We start from the raw sequence: 21386 nt of genomic DNA on the forward strand, positions 1-21386 counted from the left end.
AAAAAGCTAGATACTACCTGTGTTTATATGTGCACATGTACCTCAAACATTACGGTACTGAAAAGTTATTTTGAACAGCTTATAATCTGCCAACACTCACTTGGCAAAAAAATTAAAATAGCATAAATCAATCTCATAAATCTTCACCAAAAGATGGAATACTCCAATCTAAGCATGTATACAATAGCTCTGCTTGCCAATGGGTAGAAACAAGCCAAAATCAACACAGAATTTAGTAGTAAAGCGTATTCCCTCAAGACAAACTACTGATCGTATAATCAGGTCTTGAACCACCAACACAGAGACACAATTTAGAAAGAAACTGAGCAATTGTGCCAACGAGCCTGAGGAGAATTACTCAGTGTTGTGTAACATTATACAATGGGCTCTCTTCAACAGTGAAAACCTTAAATAAAGCTCTTTCTAAGTTACTAAGTGCAGTGGAACAACACTCCTATGTCCAATGAGAGCTTTTCTCGTTTGCTTCACTTGTGAGTTTGTGGTTGCCAGTTTTTTGCTGATCTCATAAAAGCCGCCTGCAGCTGTGTGTCACCATCATGGATCTCTCTGCTGAAGCTGACTGCGATGCATTCATACTCCCTGAATAGCATGAATGCTGAGTCATAACTGCAGGCCTAATCGGGGCCATTGCTGGATTTATTCCATGCTGTGAGCTAGTGATCTGTGATCAGTGGTCCAAAGAACAGATGGGCAACATCTTGAACAGTTTTACAGGCCCATTGAACAGAGCAGAGATGGCCTTCAGTGGATATTCAGAGCTTAGCCAGACCCACTCTTTGATTAAATATTGAATTTTTTATGAAATAAAAAGTACCTAAATTAGGTACAACCTCAGGTTTGCCCAAAGATCAGTATTTATTGATGTGCTTGTATAAAAAATAAAACTCTTTCCAATGTGCATTGAGTCCACTATGGTTGCATCCAAAATCCCATACTTTCTTGAGTTGAAACTTATTTTGAATAAGTTCTATATAGTATTCTATAGTATTTCTATAGGTTTGTTTATTCAGTGTGTAGTATGTAATCCGTCGCTTCACTGCCATTCACAAATCTTCTCCCATGGCATCATGGGATAGTAAAGTGTCCGTCGTATGCACACTTCAGAAATTTGCAGGAAGAAGTAGGTCATCCGGGTACTTTTTTGCCTACTCTTTTATGAGTACTGTGAATTTGGACATACTTCTTTTGTCACACATTGCATTTCGCCTACTATACAGTAAGGAAGTGCTTTAATTTATTAACGTAATCAACATTATTTTGTAGCACAAATAGTTTTACTGGTTACTGCACTGTATTATTCTTTTACAAACCCGATTCCAAAAAAGTTGGGACACTGTACAAATTGTGAATAAAAACAGAATGCAATGATGTGGAAGTTTCAAATTTCAATATTTTATACAGAATACAACAAAGATGACATATCAAATGTTTAAACTGAGAAAATGTATCATTTTAAGGGAAAAATAAGTTGATTTTAAATTTCATGGCATCAACACGTCTCAAAAAAGTTGGGACAAGGCCATGTTTACCACTGTGTGGCATCCCCTCTTCTTTTTATAACAGTCTGCAAATGTCTGGGGACTGAGGAGACAAGTTGCTCAAGTTTAGGAATAGGAATGTTGTCCCATTCTTGTCTAATACAGGCTTCTAGTTGCTCAACTGTCTTAGGTCTTTTTTGTCGCATCTTCCTCTTTATGATGCGCCAAATGTTTTCTATGGGTGAAAGATCTGGACTGCAGGCTGGCCATTTCAGTACCCGGATCCTTCTTCTACGCAGCCATGATGTTGTAATTGATGCAGTATGTGGTCTGGCATTGTTATGTTGGAAAATGCAAGGTCTTCCCTGAAAGAGACGACGTCTGGATGGGAGCATATGTTGTTCTAGAACTTGGATATACCTTTCAGCATTGATGGTGCCTTTCCAGATGTGTAAGCTGCCCATGCCACACGCACTCATGCAACCCCATACCATCAGAGATGCAGGCTTCTGAGCTGAGCGCTGATAACAACTTGGGTTGTCCTTGTCCTCTTTAGTCCGGATGACATGGCATCCCAGTTTTCTAAAAATAACTTCAAATTTTGATTCGTCAGCTTCAAACTTCAAATTTTGATTCGTTATCTATATCCTATTGGGAATAAAATATAAGTTTATGAGATTTGTAAATTATTGCATTCCTTTTTTATTCACAATTTGTACAGCGTCCCAACTTTTTTGGAATCGGGTTTGTAGTCATTTACAGTACATATAGTGGCTAATGAAATGAAAGTCTTGTACATTCACCTAAAACAACTTACTTCTGCATTGCAAAAAAAGGTGGATACTGATGACAGTCAGTTCAACCCACTGAATTTTTTTTAGGTTTGTTTAGAAGTTAGCAGGCTTTTAATGAGTGCTTTTAAGGAAATTATAAGGGAAAGGAGTTTTGCAAAAACTGCAAATTTCAAGGTTTGTTCTTTAAGGTTTATTGAGCACAACTGTATAATCTGTTTTGTTTTCAGAGTTAAGTCTGTGAAATCTTATGGCAGGAACACACCAAGCCAACGCCGACGAACTGCACATCCTGATTTTGCTGAGTTAGATGCATTCCTGGGTCAACATATTTTGTTGATCCTGGAACAACATTCCAGTCTAAAAAATTTTGTCTTAACCCTATTCCTACCCCTAAACCTAACCCTACCCATAAGTTATCCCCAAAATCAGAGGGAAATGATAGATGAATAACACTGATGTAGAAGCACCAATTCATGATTTTAAGCCTAAACTTGACATAATCTGTAAACTTGTCACTCAAATCTGATTGGTTGATTTGAATGTTGTTCCAGGATCAACAAAAATGTTGACCCAGGAACATGTTGAACTCAGCAAAATCAGGTTCTGCCCGACGAACTAGTGGCGACGAAAGCAGACTGCAGGGTTGGCTCACGTCAGCAGCGTCTGGGTCCAAAGTTGCCCTGACTCGACACCCGATGGCCAAGTAGCACGTCCGTTCTGCGCCTGCGCAAGATGAAATGCCTTTCCGTACCAGCAGGTGGCAGTAGCTGAACAGCCAATCAGAATGATCAGATGGCCCAATGAGCTCCGATGCCGATTCAACATGTCGAATCGGCCGAAAAAAGCAGATTTCCTCGACAGGCTACTGTTACCTTACATCAGTTAAAAATGCATGTAATGACCCCAAAATTACTGACGTCATAAATATCTGCTGCAGTGAAATGGGGTGACGTGTTTATGGGCCTCTATACACTACCATAGTAAAGATGGACACTTTACTAAGACAAGAAAAAAAAAATTGTATGAAGAAAACAATATTTTGTCAAAATATATAGATAGAGACATTGAATGGCCATAGATAGAGAAAGATGCTTCTTCTAGCCAAATGTAGTTACGAAATCTACCAGCAGGGGCTATATTGGCTCAATAAATGGTGTGAGTTTGGGGGTGGGGCTATCAGTTTAGCTGACCAATGGGAGACAGGAAGAATATTCAGGAAACCTGCTTGAAAACAATTACTATTTTTGCAATTCTCTTTAGTGAATTCACACTTCAGCTTTAGTAATTCTTAGAAAATAAATTTAAAAGAAAATCAAGACATCTAATCTTCTAAGAGCAAATAACGCTGTACAGGACTTTCAGATTGTACTGAATTGTCATCATCATCCAGCGAGGTGAAAATGTCCCTATGAACCATTTATCTGCCAGAGAGCAGACTGTTTGGAAATCATTTACGTCATTGCTACCTGAACACCAAAGGTTCACGGAGACAAATATTGATTGAATCTGAGCTCTTACCGTCACTGTAAACACATGATCGATAACACAGAGGACAGAAAGTTGTGTCTGGTCAAGCCAAGCAAAACTGCGTCAGAAAGCGTCAGAGGTTTCTGTTTGTTTAAATTACATATTTGAACACATTTCTTTATTTTAATAACTGATATGCCTTACCGACTAGTCTCAATACATACATGCAAAACAAAAGACTTTATTTGCACATAAATTAATATTACTTTTGAAAAAAAATATGAATAAATTAATCATGGCTGATTAATATTAAATGATTTTTTTCCTTAAAAGCACACATTTTATATGATATATATATATATATATATATATATATATATATATATATATATATATATATATATTTTTTTTTTTTATTTTTTTTTTTTTTAAAGGGTTACACTTTATTTTAAGGTGTCAGTATTACAGTGTAATTATACATTTAAGTACTGAGTAATGACAATGAACTACATGTACGTATAGGATTAGGATGAGGGTTTGGTTTAGGGTTAATTGCACATAATTATGCATAATTACTACAGTAAATACATGTAACATATGTAACATTGACACTGTAAAATAAAGTGTTACCAAAAAAAGTTACCTGACAAAACATGTAATTACAATGTAATTTGATATCTTTGAATAAAGTTCCCCTGTACTGAATCAAAGTCTTTTTATTTGTACAAATTATAGCTGACTAAATCCATATTAAGTTATGAAGGTCTCCTGAGTGTAGACTGAACCACAGATAACATTGTTTTCTAGAGCTGTTGGTATGTTATTCTAGTCTAGACTTTGATTCCTCAACCATCAAATTATGGCCACCGTGTAAGTCGTTGTAAATCGCTTTAGCTCTATATGGGGAAACGCTCACAGAAACCCATCTGTCTGCAGTGTTTTATTATGTTAGAAAGGTCCATAAAAGTTCAGGAGAACAATGAGATGAGAATCATTTGCATTTCCTCCACATATCGGAAGAATACTTGGCATGCATCATAGTGCTCATAATAAAAGACAAATTGCATGTGATGTGCTTCCAGACATTTGGATATGACAAAAACGTGGTCAAATAAAGCATCTGGCATTATTTCTTTATTTCATTATTGATTACTCAGTTCAAGTGTTGAAACTGCAGTGTTCCCAAGGGTTGACCAAATATACTTTCTTGCATGCAACAGGCTCACATGCATGTCATGAGCAAACATTTTTCATCAGGATATTTCTGAAGTTCCAGATGAGGTCAGTGGGTTTGGAAATCTTCGGTTCTGGTCTCATATGGAGAATGGTTTTCTGAGAAAAAAAAAAAAAAAAAAATCTCAAAGGGATAATTCAGCCAAAAATGAAAATTCTGTCATTTACTCATCCTCATGTTGTTCCAATCCTCTGTGACATACTTTCTGTGAAACAACCAATATTTTGAACAATGTTTCTGTTTTTTTTATTCCTACAATAAAAGGCCAAATGGGGTCCAATCTTGGTTGGACAACCTGTTCGAAAATAGTCATTATTTTTGCAGGTCTGTTTTCTTTGCTAATTTATGTACTTTATGTAGTTTTTTAAAAAGAACACTAATACACATCTGTATCAAACAAAGAAACAGAAACACACACTAAACACTAACACACACACAACATACATCCATGGATCACCCGAGACAGACTAAATTGCATGTCTCAGCGATGTAAACGTTGCACAGCTCTGTGAAATGAGGCATTATGCAATATTAAACAGTCTTCAGAATCCCTCCTGATGAGGGATTTTGCACAACGAATTGCATCTTTTCTCAATTCTCTCTCTCTCACACACACGCACACACAATGTGGCCGTGAGCCAATAACCTTCAGCAGAGTGAAATGAGTGCATGTCTTCTCCTTTTGCTCTTGTAACACCATACTGTCTAATGATAACCCTTGTCCGTGCCAGCCTCAGTCAGCTGGTAATATATTTCTTAATCTGTATCGAAATGGAACAGAGGTGCCACGGGGGTTTATGAGTTAGTTATTCATTCCCAGTGCAAAAAAAATGTTCTCTGCCGTAAATACATCACAGCAGTATATCCGAATACTTTTATGTTTTTTGAAATAAGCCTCTTATGCTCATCAAGGCTGCATTTATTTGACCAAAAATACAGCAAAACAGTAATATTGTGAAATATTATTCCAATTTAAAGTAACTGTCTTCAATTTGAATATATTTTTAAATGTAATTTATTCCTGTGATGCAAAGCTGAATTTTCAGCATCATTACTCCAGTCTTGCAGTGTCACATGATCCTTCAGAAATCAATGTAATACAAATTTGCTGTTCAAGAAACTTTTTTTTTATTATTTTCAGTATTGAAAATAGTTGTGCTGCTTTATATTCTTGTGGAAACCATGATACAATTTTTTCAGGATTCTTTGATGAAAACCAACAAAGTTCACAAAGTTCAAAAAACAGCATTTATTTGAATTATTATTTGTATTTTTTTTTTATTTGATTAATTTAACACATCCTTGCTTAATAAAAGTATTTTAAAAGTATTAAAAAATGTAAAAAGAAATAAATACTGATGTGAGATATCAGACAGGGTTTTTCTGTGCTTCACATCTTGTATTGTGTTGCTGTCCTTTCTCTTCAGCAATCAATTGCCTTTCCTTTGAACTGTGAAGGGGAAAAAAGGGCTTCACAGCTAACAAATGCACTTGTGTTATCAGGCTTGTACTCGCCAGGGAAAGAAATGGCTGCCAAGGTTTGAGGCCTGATGCAGGCCACATTTACACTGCAGGTCTTGATGTCCAATTCTGATTTGTTGACTATATCTGATTTTTTTGACAACCGGCTTTTAAAAGTGAAGCATATCTGATATCTGCATTTACACTGTACACTTGGCAAAACAACCTATAGGTAGATTTACTGACTCAGAAAAGCTTAGGCTGAAAAGGAAGTAAAAGCGGCACGATTTGCAATGGACGCAGATGAACTGATAAAAACAAGCTTTTGCTTTCCGTGCCATCTTTAAAGGTCAGCCAAAACAATAGGTCCTCTTAAGGCGGGGAAAAAAGAGAGTCCTTGGCTGCATTCAACTCCACTTTTAGACACGCACTCGTGAATTTGCCTAAGCACTTCCCCTCAGGGAATCCCTGCCGCCATTTTGAAACCTTTGAAATAACTGAAATCATTTGGCGTAGTGATACGGAACTGTAATGCGGTCAAGACCTGCCTAGAACTACTTTCCCTGAAAATAATTGCACACCTTAGAACGTTCATCAACCAATCAGATTCAAGCATTTAACAGCCCTGTAGCATAATAATGTTTTTATTTGAATGTTTTGAGAACATTATTAAAGACCAGATAACTTTGAACAAACGTTCCATTAACACCAGAATAATGTTTGTTCAGAATTTTGAGAGAACCTTGCCACAACGTTTAGCCAAAGCTGAGTATGGAGGTGTGCACCAATGTGTTCAAGTGCATTTCTACAAAATCACAGATGTTTGTGAACACAGAGAACATTTTGTGCACAAATATGACTGCAACCACCAAACCCTTCAGACTAAGAGTAAATTAGAGGCATAGACAGTTTTATTACCGGAAGAAAAGAATGTGTCTCAGGTTGGAAAAAGAAGTGAGAGGAGCTGCCAATATCTTCTCCATTCCTTCAAGATGTTTCTAGACTGAGATCTTGATGAAGAGATCACATTTACATTCTTTGGGCTTGGATGTAAAATTCTGATCCCTCCTGCAAGACAAAACGAATCCCGTTCGCATGAAGTTTGGATATGACAACATGAAAACTGAATAACAGAGAGAGAGAGAGAGCCTTCGGAAAACTGACCACAGCAACAATGTTCAAATCTGTGTTTTATTATCTGGGATGAATCTGATGGTAATGTTGCGGCCAGAGGTTCGATTGGGAATCCTACAAATGTTCACCGCAAAGCTGTGAGTTATAATGAAATCCTGTGCGGAGGGAACAAAAGCAAAGCAATATGTGCAGGAATATCCATAAATCATCTCGCACATGTACACCAGTAAGATGTTTTTCAAACCAAAGTTGTCAGCTTCCAGTGAGAATTAAAAAATGCTCTGCTTTCTCATGGTCATTGGAGTCATAAAGAATGATAATTTATTATAATTTCATGGACGTTTATTATAAACTTGTTTTACTATAAAAATATTAGTTCATGTGATGGAATACTTGTAACAAATATTTTAAAGGAATAGATACTTTTTTACATGTATAGTCAGTCATATATTATATTATATTATACAGAATTTTTATATTATAGAAATATTATTTAATATATTAATAAGATGTTAATATTAATTTAGAATTTTTTATTAAACATATTACATGAAATTAAAATTAATTAAAAATAATTTACACTATCAATCATTTTTAAACAAAATATTTTAATTGATCTTTGTCCTTGAATTTTGGTTTCTCTATCACACTACTTTATAATGAAGACCTTCACACACACACCCGCACACAAACATATAAAGTGTTTTCAATAAATAAATACATAAATAATAATGTATTTCTATTAAATTAGTAAATATTTTAATACTAATTTTTTTTCCACGGTATAGAAGTGTTTTATTCATATTTTATTTTAAATTGCACAATGCGACTGATTAAAATTTAAAGACATTCATTGCCTTATAGAATGTTTAAAATCTTACAGAAATTTACCAAATGGAAAATGCAGCCTTATCCAGGTTTCATTGAATGCCTCATTTGTAATCGGCTCCATTTAATCGTTAATAGAATAAGTCACCACATAATTTCCTGTGACCTGTCATTCGCTTGACTCAAAGTTACCTTGGTGGCATGACAGATGGATCTACTCTTTCCAACAACGGCAAATGCTCCCAAAATAAATCTGTCAAATGGTTGGAAGACCATTACGTTTCCCCAAGCACAGCAAGACCCGGAGAGCAGAGGAAATATAGTTCCCTAAACAACTGCGAGTGTTGAAGCCACCACGGGAAGACTGATTAATAGCTTTAAACCGAAATAAAATCATAAAACGTTCATTTAATAAGTTGCCAGGATAGTATAATAAATCATATAAATAAAACAGAATAGGTGCATTATATGCAATAAGTGCATAATTCATTACTGCAAATGATACTGAAAATTAATCTCTTACTATGAACCTAAATTTGCCAGCACTCAGTAAACTGACTCTCCTCAAAGACCTCATGATCTGTATTATATGTAACAAGAAAACAATAAAAAAAAGACTGCCGTTTATGGTCAAACAGGTCCAAGATCAGTCGTATTTGCTAACGTCTGGAGATATTGGCAATCTACTGAGGATCGCCTTCATACCAGTGAGCCTGTCCAACAGATGGCCATAAAAAGAACATCACTTCACTGCATTCTTCTCTTCCTGACTCCCTCCCTCTCATCTTTAGGAGTGCCACATGTGGTCGGGGGCTTGTGAAGGGAGCAACATAAATTGGAGTTGTCAGCCATAAACATCAGGGCCCTTCACGAGCATCATACTCAATATGTCCTTATCCAGGGTGACTCAGCATAAACAACACGCGCTGGACTCCTGTACTATTGGTTGTTCTTGCTGGAGATGTTGTTTAGATTTTGGTGTATCTGATTATGTTGCAGATAGGTTTGTGTCTGGCCTAGAGTACAAGTAGTAATTCCTTGAAAGGGAATAAACACAAAAAATCAATTAAATAAATAAATGAACATAAAAATCAGGTATTAAAGAGTTAGTTCACCCAAAAATGATGTGTGAAATGATGTCGTTCCACACCTGTAAGACCTTCGTTCATCTTCGGAACACAAATTAAGATATTTTTGATAAAATCCGATGGCTCAGTGAGGCCTCCATTGACAGCAAGATAATTAACACTTTCAATGCCCAGAAAGCTACTAAAGACATATTTAAAACAGTTCATGTGACTACAGTGGTCCAACTTTAATGTTATGAAGCGACGAGAATACTTTTTGTGCGCCAAAAAACTAAATAACGACTTTATTCAACAATATCTAGTGATGGGCGATTTCAAAACACTGCTTCATGAAGCTTTGAAGCTTTACGAATATTTTGTTTCGATTTAGTGGTATCAAACTGCCAAAGTTTGGCAGTGGTGAACCAATGAAATTTCAAAATGTTTCGAAACACTTATGATATAACGAAGCCTTGTTTACTGAAATCACGTGACTTTGGCAGTTTGATATGTGCTCCGAACCACTGATTCGAAACAAAAGATTCGTAAAGCTTCAAAGCTTCATGAAGCAGTGTTTTGAAATCGCCCAAAATAATTTGTGTTCTGAAGATGAATGAAGGTCTTACGGGTGCGGAACGGCATGAGTCAATATTTATATATTACGGCATCAATATTTATATATTATTATATTTATAATATCAATATTGATTTTAGTAAATATTTAATTTATTATATATTATAAATATATATTAAATTAAAATGCTGTTGTTCTAAAATACATTTTTTTATCAGTAGCATGAGTATCAAACAAGGTTCATCTATAAAAGATTTAAAAGATATACTAAAGATTTTTTATGACATCTTAACCTTTACTGTTTGGCTCACTTATACTCTGTTAAAGAAATGCACATGGCTGCTTAATTGCTTTCTTTCTTTAGGAAGTGAGTGGTTTCAGTGCAGGATTTGGAATTATAAGGCACAATTTCTCTCTCGACCCCTTGCATAGTATTTTAAATTGGTACAACTATAAATAGACATCACTGGTATGAGGCCTTGAATCATTCTAAGGCAACAGTGTATATCAGAAGTCAGGCCAGAAACACACTCTACACAAGTGCACAAAGATGAAATGCACTGCATTCGCAACTATTTTAATTAAATTTTTCTGCAAGATTCACTTCTTCAAACTGGAAATTGAAAACAGACAATGCAGTGCATAACTGTGTTTCCATTCACATAAAATCGATCATGTAGCTTTTGCATTGACATACTTCAGTAAGTAACTTCAGAGTAACTCGAAAACAAAAAGTTCTTATTTTCAGTTTATTTGTAAATGCATCTGATGTATATCAAGAAAAATATATATATATATATATATATATATATATATATATATATATATATATATATATATATATATATATATATATATATTGAATTGTTATGTACATTGGTTTACATTTTACAGGGGACATTTATACAATCAATGATATGAGATACGTCAGTAAAAGAATATCCGGTACTCTGATCCAACGACATTTTGTACAAAGTCTGTACATACAGTATACATACATTCAATGTTGGCCATAAGCACCAGTTTCACCTAGAATTTCATGTAGACGGCAAGGAATGCATCACTAACAGTACGCAGCTTCCGCCTGGGTGTCTGACGTAATTTTACTGTGATTTAAGCGAGTGAACAATGGAACCAATCACGGACTCTTTGCATGGTTTCAACAAAAACATGTTTGGCACTGGTTTGTATATTAAAACAGGCACAAACAGCAGCAAAACATTCATATACTGTATGTAGACAAATGTGTTTCCTTCATTCCTAGAGGAATCTTCTGGTTTGCGAGAGGTCTGAGTGGTTCTAGTTTCGTTCTGCTATGTGATATCTGATCTGAGATCAGATTTCCTGACCACAACAGTTGCTAAATATTATAAGCAGAGCAGCAAAACGAAACTATAATCATTTCTACGTGTTCCTCTAAACCACAGTCAAATCAGAGCGCAAGTAGAGAACCAGAAGAGAAGATTGGTTCTTTAAACTCTAGAGTTCCTGTCATCACACTATACGTGTATATATATATATATATATATATATATATATATATATATATATATATATATATGCACGTGGATGATCTATAGGTGCCGCTGGCTGTTGTGCATGTTGGCGCAGCACAAAGAGCAACAAGTTGATTCATCACCTGAGGCACTCTGGGTAACTTTGTAGTTTTTCCATTCGGGCTATTGTTTTGGCAAAAACAGATTGCATAGAACAGATAGCATTGCCAAGGTTGATCCGAAGCTCTCCTAAAAATCCAATTATACAACACGGTATAATTTCGTTAAATGTTAGCACTAACTATCAGCACCCCCACTGGATATTACACGCATTCTTTAGCGAACACATGGTCAGCATGCCCTATCAGTAGTCAAGCTGTGTCCATGACTACAGTTCCCATGAAGAATGTCCTGTTTGAACTCCAGATGAGTTCCAGACTACATTTCCCAAGCATGAGGATTTGACCTGCAAGTGTCCCCTGTGCGGGAGCTTGCGGTTGAGGCGGGTTAGCACCTTGCAATTCCAGTTTCTGTCATTCAAGCTTGTCTCGCAGAGACATATTGGCAGATCGTGAAGTAGTCCCAGGTCAAAAGTACTGTTTGAGGCAGGTTAGAAAGGGCTGATACGTCTGTTTTGACCTAGCTTAGCTATCAACTGACTCGCTTGGATCATCGGATTTCTCAGATATGAAATGTGTTGCATTGCTGTCGAAAATATTTTCTAACCGCAAGCACTTAACCACAAATGCCTTGGCCCCAGCTGCAAACATTTAGATTAGAGAAAGGCCTGGAAGGCCTTTTTTTTTTTTTAATGAAAGCAACCAATGAAATGACAAGAATGAAGAATGAAATGAAGAAAGGTTATGTATTGAACAACATCAGGGAAAGAAATTCAATACTGATCAAAAGGCCAATTCACATACGACAAATGTGCGTGTTTTGACTTCCATTGATTCGCTCTATGGTCTGTCCGAGAGGCATTTCACAGTATACAACTAAAAGTCAAGAGGATGTTGTTTGCCTCCTTGTTTGCCAGTAGCTTATAATGGCACAGTCCTACCGATCAGTAGTTCAAATGAACCCGAGTTTTATTATTATTATTATTTTTTTTTTGGTTTAGAGGAGCTAAACACGTTGCATTGGCAAAAGAAGTGACTTTATCATGATACTGAACAAGGAATGTTGATGACTGGCAGATACATCAACAATTCATACCTCAAAGTACAACAAAAAATACTTTGAACGTTACATGTTGCAAAAAAATTTGTTCTTGGAACATAGAAAACAATCATGAACACTACAAAAATACAATCTACGAAGCTTACAACATCTGTGAGGCCGACAAGTCAAGTAACAGTTTCAGAACAAACTCTTCTTCAGTTCATCTGAGCCTCACGTAATAAATTATCACAGTACCACAAATTATTCTGTCCTTCTCTCTCTCTCTCTCTCTTTCTTTTGTTCGTCCGTTTCTATCTCTATCTCTCTCCATGGCGGGGGGTTGTGTGGGGTCAGTGTGCAGTGCGCGCTGTCCTGCTGCTTCGTGGAAAGCGATGGACTTTGATGTGTTTGGACAGGTGATCGCTGCGGGCAAATTTCTTCTCGCAGACGGGGCACTGGTAGGGCTTAACTCCAGAGTGAGACCGACGATGCCGTGACAGCTCGTCCGACCGGGAGAATCTGCAAGAAGAATCCAGAGATAAAGCCAAATCAATGGTTGTGCACTGATCCGATTCATTTTTAGCATTTTTTTTTTTTCTGTGAAGCTCCTTTGGAGCAGTATGCATTGTGAAAAGCTCTGTACTAACTTGGCTTTTTGCTTTCTTTGGTATTTTGATTTATGACCATGTCTAAAAAAGGAAGATGGCCTAAATGCTTCAGCTACAGTTGTTTTAAGTCAACATTTACTCTGTATGTTCCTCGTCTTGCTCTTCGTAATCATTCATATAAGTATAGCAACCTCTTCCACCTCTGAAACAACTCTCTTCTTTCTTTTCAGAATCATTCTCCTATGTTATGACATTTTTTCTAATTGAATATCATTTTTGCATAAAGAAATGCATCAGATTATGGAAGAAATTTTGTGAAAAGAAGTCATGCATTGCTTAAATCAGTCAATCATTAGATTAACATTTTGAAAATACAAAACTGAGCAAAACAGATCATAAATCAAAGTCTTCTTGGACAAGAGAGCTCATTATTCACATTAATAAACCCTACTGCACATGTGTCTTCCCTTATATTTGTGATTTTGTAAGAGCAGTCATCGCTGTGAAATCAGACAAAAGGTGAAAACAGTGCTGGAGTTACTGAGTAACAAAATGAAAAGCACTGAATCAGTGACAGGGAAAACTCTTTCACAGGCTTTGAGTCGAATTGCTTGATAGGGAGTGCATTAAATATCCATTTAAACTGTCAAACAATTGCTCAGTGTCTTCACAACTGAGCAGCAAATGGTTTGAGCTCGGAGCAGATCTAATGAGCAACTATATTTAACCCGCCGCTTAACCCAGTGCTCAAGTTCCAAAAGAAGATTTGCACCACATTCATGACTGTTAATGTTTTCTGAAAGCAGCTATAAGAACCAAGACCCAGGAGGGGGAAAACACACAGCTCATTTTTAGTAAATATGGAAGCATTTTCTTTAACCCATTTTGCAGTTCTCTCTTACTCAAGTTACACCATATACTCTGCACAGACCAGAGACTCTTGGGAAATTAGTTATATTACATCTCTGGTGTACAACTTTACACTACCTTTATACTACCAATAGACATCTTACACAATAAAAATCATCTGAAGATAGTGTGTACTTCTTTCTGAAATGAGAAAACCAGGAGAAGAAACTCTTGCTCAACCCCATGCCACGGTTTCACATGAATCCATAGGCGAGGTAGTATCTGTTTCTAATGTCCCGGGAACATGTGTAGAGTATTTGCAAGGCTATAAAAAACAGTCTCTCTCTCCTGCTAGGCTTTTCTTCCAGTTTTACAACAAGCTTAGACAGGAAGAGTACAGTTGCAGCTATGCTAACAGTAATGCGCTAGCTTTGTGCTCAATCCAAAAATAAAACCCCTGCAGCGACAAAATGACTAACAAAACTAACAAGATGATTCTCATTTCATACTCAAAAGAGAAGATATCATCATCTTACTCACATAGCATATGTTAACTATGATGCCAAGCAAACTGTGATGGTTTTTTGACTAAATATCTCACATTCTGAAATACCACATGCATGTGAATACGTCTTTGAAGCATGTTGGGATGGGATGGTGGTGGACTAATTGTTGCCCTGTGGGATAGGATGGGATGAGGTGCCCCTCCTTGTTGAACGTCAGAGCTCACAAACAGAGTTGTTCCAGCACGCTCTACGGCATATTATATTAACTTTCATTCAAATGCACTAATTTTTGCATTGTGGATGAAGAGTTATTCATTTGCAATCAATTATATCTATGCTCTCAACTTTATTCTAAATCTGCATTTTCCATTTCAAAACCAGATGAGTTACGCTAAAGCACGTTGGTATGCTCTGATACACACATATGTTGATACTGCAAACCGAATCAGTTCCAATGCAGCTTTTCATGCAGGTTCTGTCCTCTATTCACCTTTGTGTGCAAGTTGTATAAAATAAAGTATGTACTTCCTGGTTTGTTGACCCACTAAGAGAAATAGCAAAGCACAGGATGTGTGTGCAAAGACATTACCATCCTGAAGCTAAGCCAACTGGTGTGTTTTCCAGTCAAGTACCATGTTTAAAGCTATTGTGTGTGCTTTTAGGTCTAAGAAACTTCTAATCTAAGTGTGAGCATGGTTTTGTGTGTTTGTGTCACTTGGACACATTTATTTGCGGAGTACCAAAGGAATGCTAAAAATGCTGGCAAAGCATTGCTGCAGCCAGGCTTGAGGCAGCCAATGGGGCATACTTCTATTGCTTTCTTCCCTACATCCATTTCCTGACAGTATCCCGGAGACCTCAATCAGAACCTGAGACTGCTGAAGGACAGTCACTGCCAACTGCTATCCAGAAGCAAGGCTAACCAAGGTCACTGATAACAACAGACCTCTCGAACAGAAAGTCTTATCATACTTGATTAGAGGCCTCTCTCTCAGCATTAAACTGACGTTCTGTTTTACAATAATTACAATATCTTGGCGACTCGGACATGAAACTAGACAAACCAGTGGATCGTTTACAGAAGCTAACATCTGAAAGAGGTACTTGGAATCTGGTAATAGCTAAATCAGGGATACTACTACGACCAAGTGCTTGAAGAATGTAGTTACTCAAACTTGCTAACTAATGCAATCAATTGAAGATCACACTTTCAGAGTAAACATCACCCACAAACATACAAAAATATAAGAACCAAACTCGTCTCTGTCAAAGACCAGCACTTGCAACTTTATCTGTCCTGTCAATCCTGACCTCACTACAACTGCTGGTGCACTTTACACAGTATCCAGGCCTGCTCAGAGAGATTGGAACTGGACATAGACTAAGAGTAAACAAATGAAGCGCTGAATAGGGCAAAGTCTGCCTCTTCAAAGACTTTATCTAATCTGCAAACAGCAGAGATAACACAAAACAAGTCCCAAAATCGAAGGACAAATTGTGAATGAAATTTACAGCTACAATACAAAGTGATTATGGAGCAATGTTGGGGGAGTGAAGAAGCGACGCTACTAACTAAACTACTTCTATCAATTACGTGATCATAGTTAAGCTGTTTTTGCAAAGTCAAGTTTAGTTTTTGCAGTAACATGCTAAATGTTCCAACGAGTGCGGTGTAGCATGACCCAATTGCATGTTAAATCGCATTGTATTTTAAATGCAACATTACAGCCAAGCAAGTAACGGTAGTAATCAAACTTGCTCTACTGAACTGTACGTGCTATCCTTTTTATATTACACTGGAAAGTCTGATTCATTCTTGTGAGTCGGTTCATGCAATTCAGGGGTGTCCAATCCTGCTCCTGGAGGGCCACTTTCCTACAGAGTTTAGCTCAAATCAGAATTAACCACAACCGAACCAGCTAATCAAGGTCCTCAGGATTACTAGAAACTTCCAAGCAAGTGTGTTGGGGTAAACTCTGCAGGACACTGGCCCTCATGGAGCAGGGTTGGACACCCCTAATGTAATTGGTTCATGGCAACAATGTGCACTAACATTTAAAACTTACAAAAGCATTCCTTAAAAGCAAGGAATATGAGTAATAAGCTAGCATATCTTTAGATTTGGCTAGTCCACAGCCATAAGTAGCCTCTGTTTGAAGTTCATTCACGGACAACAAAGATAATGATGTACCACACTGCTTTCGCAATAACTACAACTTATTGGAGTGAAAGCCTTTTGTACACATACAGACCTTGACAGCTAACCGCAGTGTTTTGAGTGGAGAAAAAAAAACACATTTGTAACTGTACAGAAGAAAAATCAATTGCCTGATCTGTCCAAACAACATTTTCAAAGACAAATGTATAAGCTGTGGACACCTGCCCTTAAGCACTCACCTCCAGCCACAGCCAGGCCAAGTGCAGGCAAATGGTTTCTCGCCTGTGTGTCTCCTCAGGTGGGCCTTCAGGTGGCTGCTCTTGGTGTACATCTTGGCACAGCCAGGAAAAGTACACTTGTGCATTTTTATAAGATCAGCTACTGAGCTCTTTTGGAATTTGTGACCCCCAACTACAAGCCCTGAGCCCTGGCCATCACCTGTTCCATTCTCCCCAAGACCTAAGGGCTTAGCGGCAATGGGAACAGGGGCAATACGGACAAATTTGGAGGAAGAGCTGTTAAGGCTGGCTTGTGGGATCACCTGAGGTACCAGGGCAAAAGTTTGACCCTGGATGTTGACAAGGAGCTGGGTTATTTTGATGTCTGAGGCAGGTTGTGGTGTTGGTGGCGAGGGGGCTGTTTTAGGGCTCAATTCCTGTTTCACTTGAATGGGCTGGAGCTGTAGGATCACAGGCATGCTAGGATTCTCCACCACCACAACCTTCCCAGAAGAGTCCTCCTTTTTCAGCGAGCTTTGAGGATTTGTGGAGGCCCCTACTGTGGATTGTCCACTTTTTGGATCAGAAATGGCATTGACTATGTCACTTGAAACAGGCACTGTTTGGTCTGAGCTTTGAGCCCAAGGTTCTGATGCAGCTCCTTGGATGCTCGTACAGGTGACTAGACCCTCACCGGCTTCCTCCTTTAAGGCCACCACTTCCATGTTCTCCTCCAGGAACTCTTCGATCTCCTCCAGAGTGGGCTGAAACAGTAGCCCCGCATGGTCCTCCAAATCTCCAGGGAAAACAGGGAACTCGAAGCACTCCTCTTTGGTGGTGCGGTCCCGTCGTGACTCCCAAGCCAGACCCATGGGAAGGACAGGAGGGACCATGGCAGATACCGTGCTAGAAGAGAGTGAGTTTTGGCTCAAAGTCAGGGACTGAGAGTGAAGGAAGTCAAGGAGGCCATCTTGGCTTTCTCCACTTGAGTTACTCCCACAACTAGAGCCCAACACCTGAGACTCAGGGCTGGAACAGGAACGTGGGCTAGATGAGTCACTCAGGTTATCCTCTGAGAATGGAGATGGAAGCATATGGTACACCCCCTCGTCTGTCACCATATCCGATGGGTTGTGGGCTGGCAGCAAAAAAGTGTAAGGAAAGAAAGTCTCTGCATCAAGCAGCAAGTGATCCACCATTCCTGGCTACTGCCTGTCCGTAGCACGGCGGCCACTTGTACAGTTCCCTGCTATTAATGATTCCGGTTTTTCTCTGTCTATAAAAAACAAGAAACAAATTTGGGATTAGCAAAAATTTGACATTTTGTAGATGGATAAAATTCAAACCGATTTAACAGTTTTAATGGATGTCCAACTGAACCAACTTTGAGACCAGATTTTTGATCTCAGTCAGTATGCACTTTCAAGTTAAACTTCAGTCAGACTGAATAATTAGTAATAATTTAATCTGACTGAATTTTGTGAAGTATGCCTGAACAGACCTAGATAGCTTGATGTCATTCAACATGTACTGTATACACACGTTAATCAGACATAGCATTGGCATTTTACACACACTCCGATAGATAGAGGTGATGTGCAATGTGCATTTAATCCTTCAAATATTCAATGACGTTGCAAAAACCAGCTGTTGTCAGGTCCTAAAAGTGCATCTAAACATACTCGATGCTAGGCCGAATTATGTTTCAATGACTCGGTTTCAGTTCATAAGAATATTTTACAAAACAGTCAAGCAGCAGCTAATGGCTAAGCTACCATCAACTCCTGCCTTGTGGATGTGTGAGACACTGGAAACAATTTAGCTGTATACATCAAAGCTAAAATAAGGATGTGAACGTGTTACTCCCTCACTACAAGTCTTGCTATAAGCTAACCCCATTTAGACAAGATATTATTGTGTGCACACAAAGACTCTTAGATTATTGTGCTTGATCTGAAGCAGATGATAATTGGAAACCAAGCACATAAAGTGATCCTGTTATGTGTGAGACAACCTTGTTTAATCACTAAAATATGTTCACTAGCTTAGACTTTTGTCTTTTTTTTCTGTAAAATGTTTGGTTTTCACTCTGAGGTGTCTTTCTTGTTAGCATAAAAGACCAACTGTAGTGCTGCTATCAGCATATCAACTGTATGTAAGACATTCAAGAAAGCAACATTGTTCATTTCTGGGAATTTGACCACCAAAGCCTAACTTCAATACTGAAGCTAGTAATTTCATTATAGCATTCCTTGGCCCATGCACTGAAATAAAAAGAAAAAAAAGAAAGAAAATCTGTAGCTACAGCAATGCAATGACCACTCCAAAAGAGATTTTACACATACTGTCATAATAAGAAGTATTTACCAAATGTAAATGGTAAAACAATTATGAAACATAAAACAACTTATGAAACAGCGCAAATGTAAATGGTAATGTACACTCATGGTAATGACAGACAACAAGACCCAATCTTTCTACAACCAAACATAAAAGTCTATCTCATCTTTAAAACATACACTAAAGGTCTAAGTCTATAGATCTGTAATTAAGCTTCGCCACAGGTTGCTGAAGTAGCTCATTAATCAGTACTGCTAACTTTAATTGGTGATTAATCGCGGTGATGATTCTAGCGCCCCCTGTCGGCTGCATAATGACCGACAATAACCCTGACATCTACAGGCAGTGTCAACACCCACATGTGTCCACTGCAAACTCAAGAGGAGACATTGCTTTTCAAATACCCTTAGACACTTTAAAATCACTTTAAATATCCCGTTAATTACTCCACGTTAGACATCAACTTAATTGAACTTTATTTTCCTCAGTAAAAAGTCAAAGTGGTCGAAATATGCAATGAACGTACTCCAGGTAGTAACTTTGGTTATGCTTAAAAAAATCTTAGTGAGATTATTTTTTAAGTGTAGTAAAGTGTACTTAATAATTATGCACTATATTACTACACATGCAAGTCGCTAAATATTATTAATTATTAATTAATACATTTGTTATTATTTATTACTAAAAAAAATGTGCACCGTACAATAAAGTTCGAAATAAGCAACGTTTTATGTAATAAACTATTACATATATATTTAATATAGGTTATAATATGGTTTATCCAGCCCTGTTTGCTCTCTTTCTCTATATAGTTACACTCTGTTTTGCTTTTTTATATAGGCTATTCTGCATTATCTGCCTCACGTTTCGACGCAGCAAACAGTTGCACGCATGCCACGCGACTGCTCGACGCGTAAATGAAAGCATAAAAACAAGCAAACTTACCTCTCTAAATCACGCGCATTAATCCTCGCTGTTTAAAGTTCTAGTACGATCCGTTTCTCTTTGCTGAAGAATGCTTCATTAGCCGTTAAATGTGCCCTTGAGACATGAAGTGTCTCATGGCAGATCATGCTCTCCTCTCTGTAGTATTACGCTGCTGTCACACGATCTTGTCTTGTGGGCTTTAAGAGTAGATTTGGGGAAGGCTGCTGAAGGCTCGTCTGCTCCACACGCTGGGATTGGTTGAGCTGTCGACGGAGGCAGGACTCTTGCCTTTTGTCGTCAATGAACAGCTTTTACACAGTTGCTTCTGTCAACTGTCCGACTGAAGGAACTTTAACTCCTGCAGTGGTGCTGCAATATCAGTGCATCTGGCAAAGTTGATTTAGATCGCTGAAGAGGAGTTCAAAGTGCAAACGTTGTCATTAATGTGACTATCATTAATGAAGTGAGCAATTTATTTCACATTTTAAAACAGCACTATAATACAATAAACTAATCTCAAATGGCATGAGTGTTGTGGGATTAATCGGATAAGATTACTGCTGGCAATTTAATATGGGATTTAAGTACTGACCTCATAAAGACAAACTGCATATCATGCATTTGAATGTGATAAAATGTTAATGACTACCTGATTCATGCTTTTTTTCATTGATAAATAAGCTACAGTATGGGCCTCTAAAACTGTTTCTGCACCCTGGCTTAACTTTTAACCAGTCTAACTTAAATGTATGGGAGGGAAGAAAGACTTTGAACCAGCCTTTTTTTTGCAACTTTTCCAGGGTGTGTCCAAAGCTTATGAGAGAAAAAACAAGGCATTCACCTTTAAGTCAAACAACCCCAATCAGTACAATGAGTACTGATAATAGGCACTCAAATAGGTCAAAACAATGTTGCTAGATAAGAATTTCAGCCTGCTTAAAAATACAAGGTATTTGGGCATTAATGTAACAGATAGAAAACAATGACGTGTATACTGCAGAATATAAGTGGCGTGTACTTATTAATAATGAACTACATATTTATAGCACTGAATATTTGTTCAGT

General features: G+C 37.6%; 1 protein-coding gene and 1 long non-coding RNA gene across 4 annotated transcripts in view; one reads left to right on the forward strand and one right to left on the reverse strand.

Annotated features, from left to right (window-relative positions):
- The window catches only part of LOC125260020, an 86553-nt gene that overhangs the window by 34822 nt on the left and 30345 nt on the right, over positions 1 to 21386 (forward strand). The gene's annotated exons all lie outside the window — the stretch shown is intronic.
- On the reverse strand, positions 11143 to 20682 carry klf15 (Kruppel-like factor 15). The gene is made up of 3 exons (XM_048178124.1): positions 20340 to 20682; positions 17076 to 18330; positions 11143 to 13234 (listed from the first exon to the last, which is right to left on the reverse strand). The coding sequence occupies exons 2-3, from the start codon at positions 18251 to 18253 to the stop codon at positions 13066 to 13068; spliced, it is 1347 nt and encodes a 448-aa protein (XP_048034081.1). The 5' UTR covers positions 18254 to 18330; positions 20340 to 20682; the 3' UTR covers positions 11143 to 13065.

This window comes from Megalobrama amblycephala, linkage group LG24 (assembly GCF_018812025.1).
Source record: "Megalobrama amblycephala isolate DHTTF-2021 linkage group LG24, ASM1881202v1, whole genome shotgun sequence".
Taxonomy (NCBI): domain Eukaryota; kingdom Metazoa; phylum Chordata; class Actinopteri; order Cypriniformes; family Xenocyprididae; genus Megalobrama; species Megalobrama amblycephala.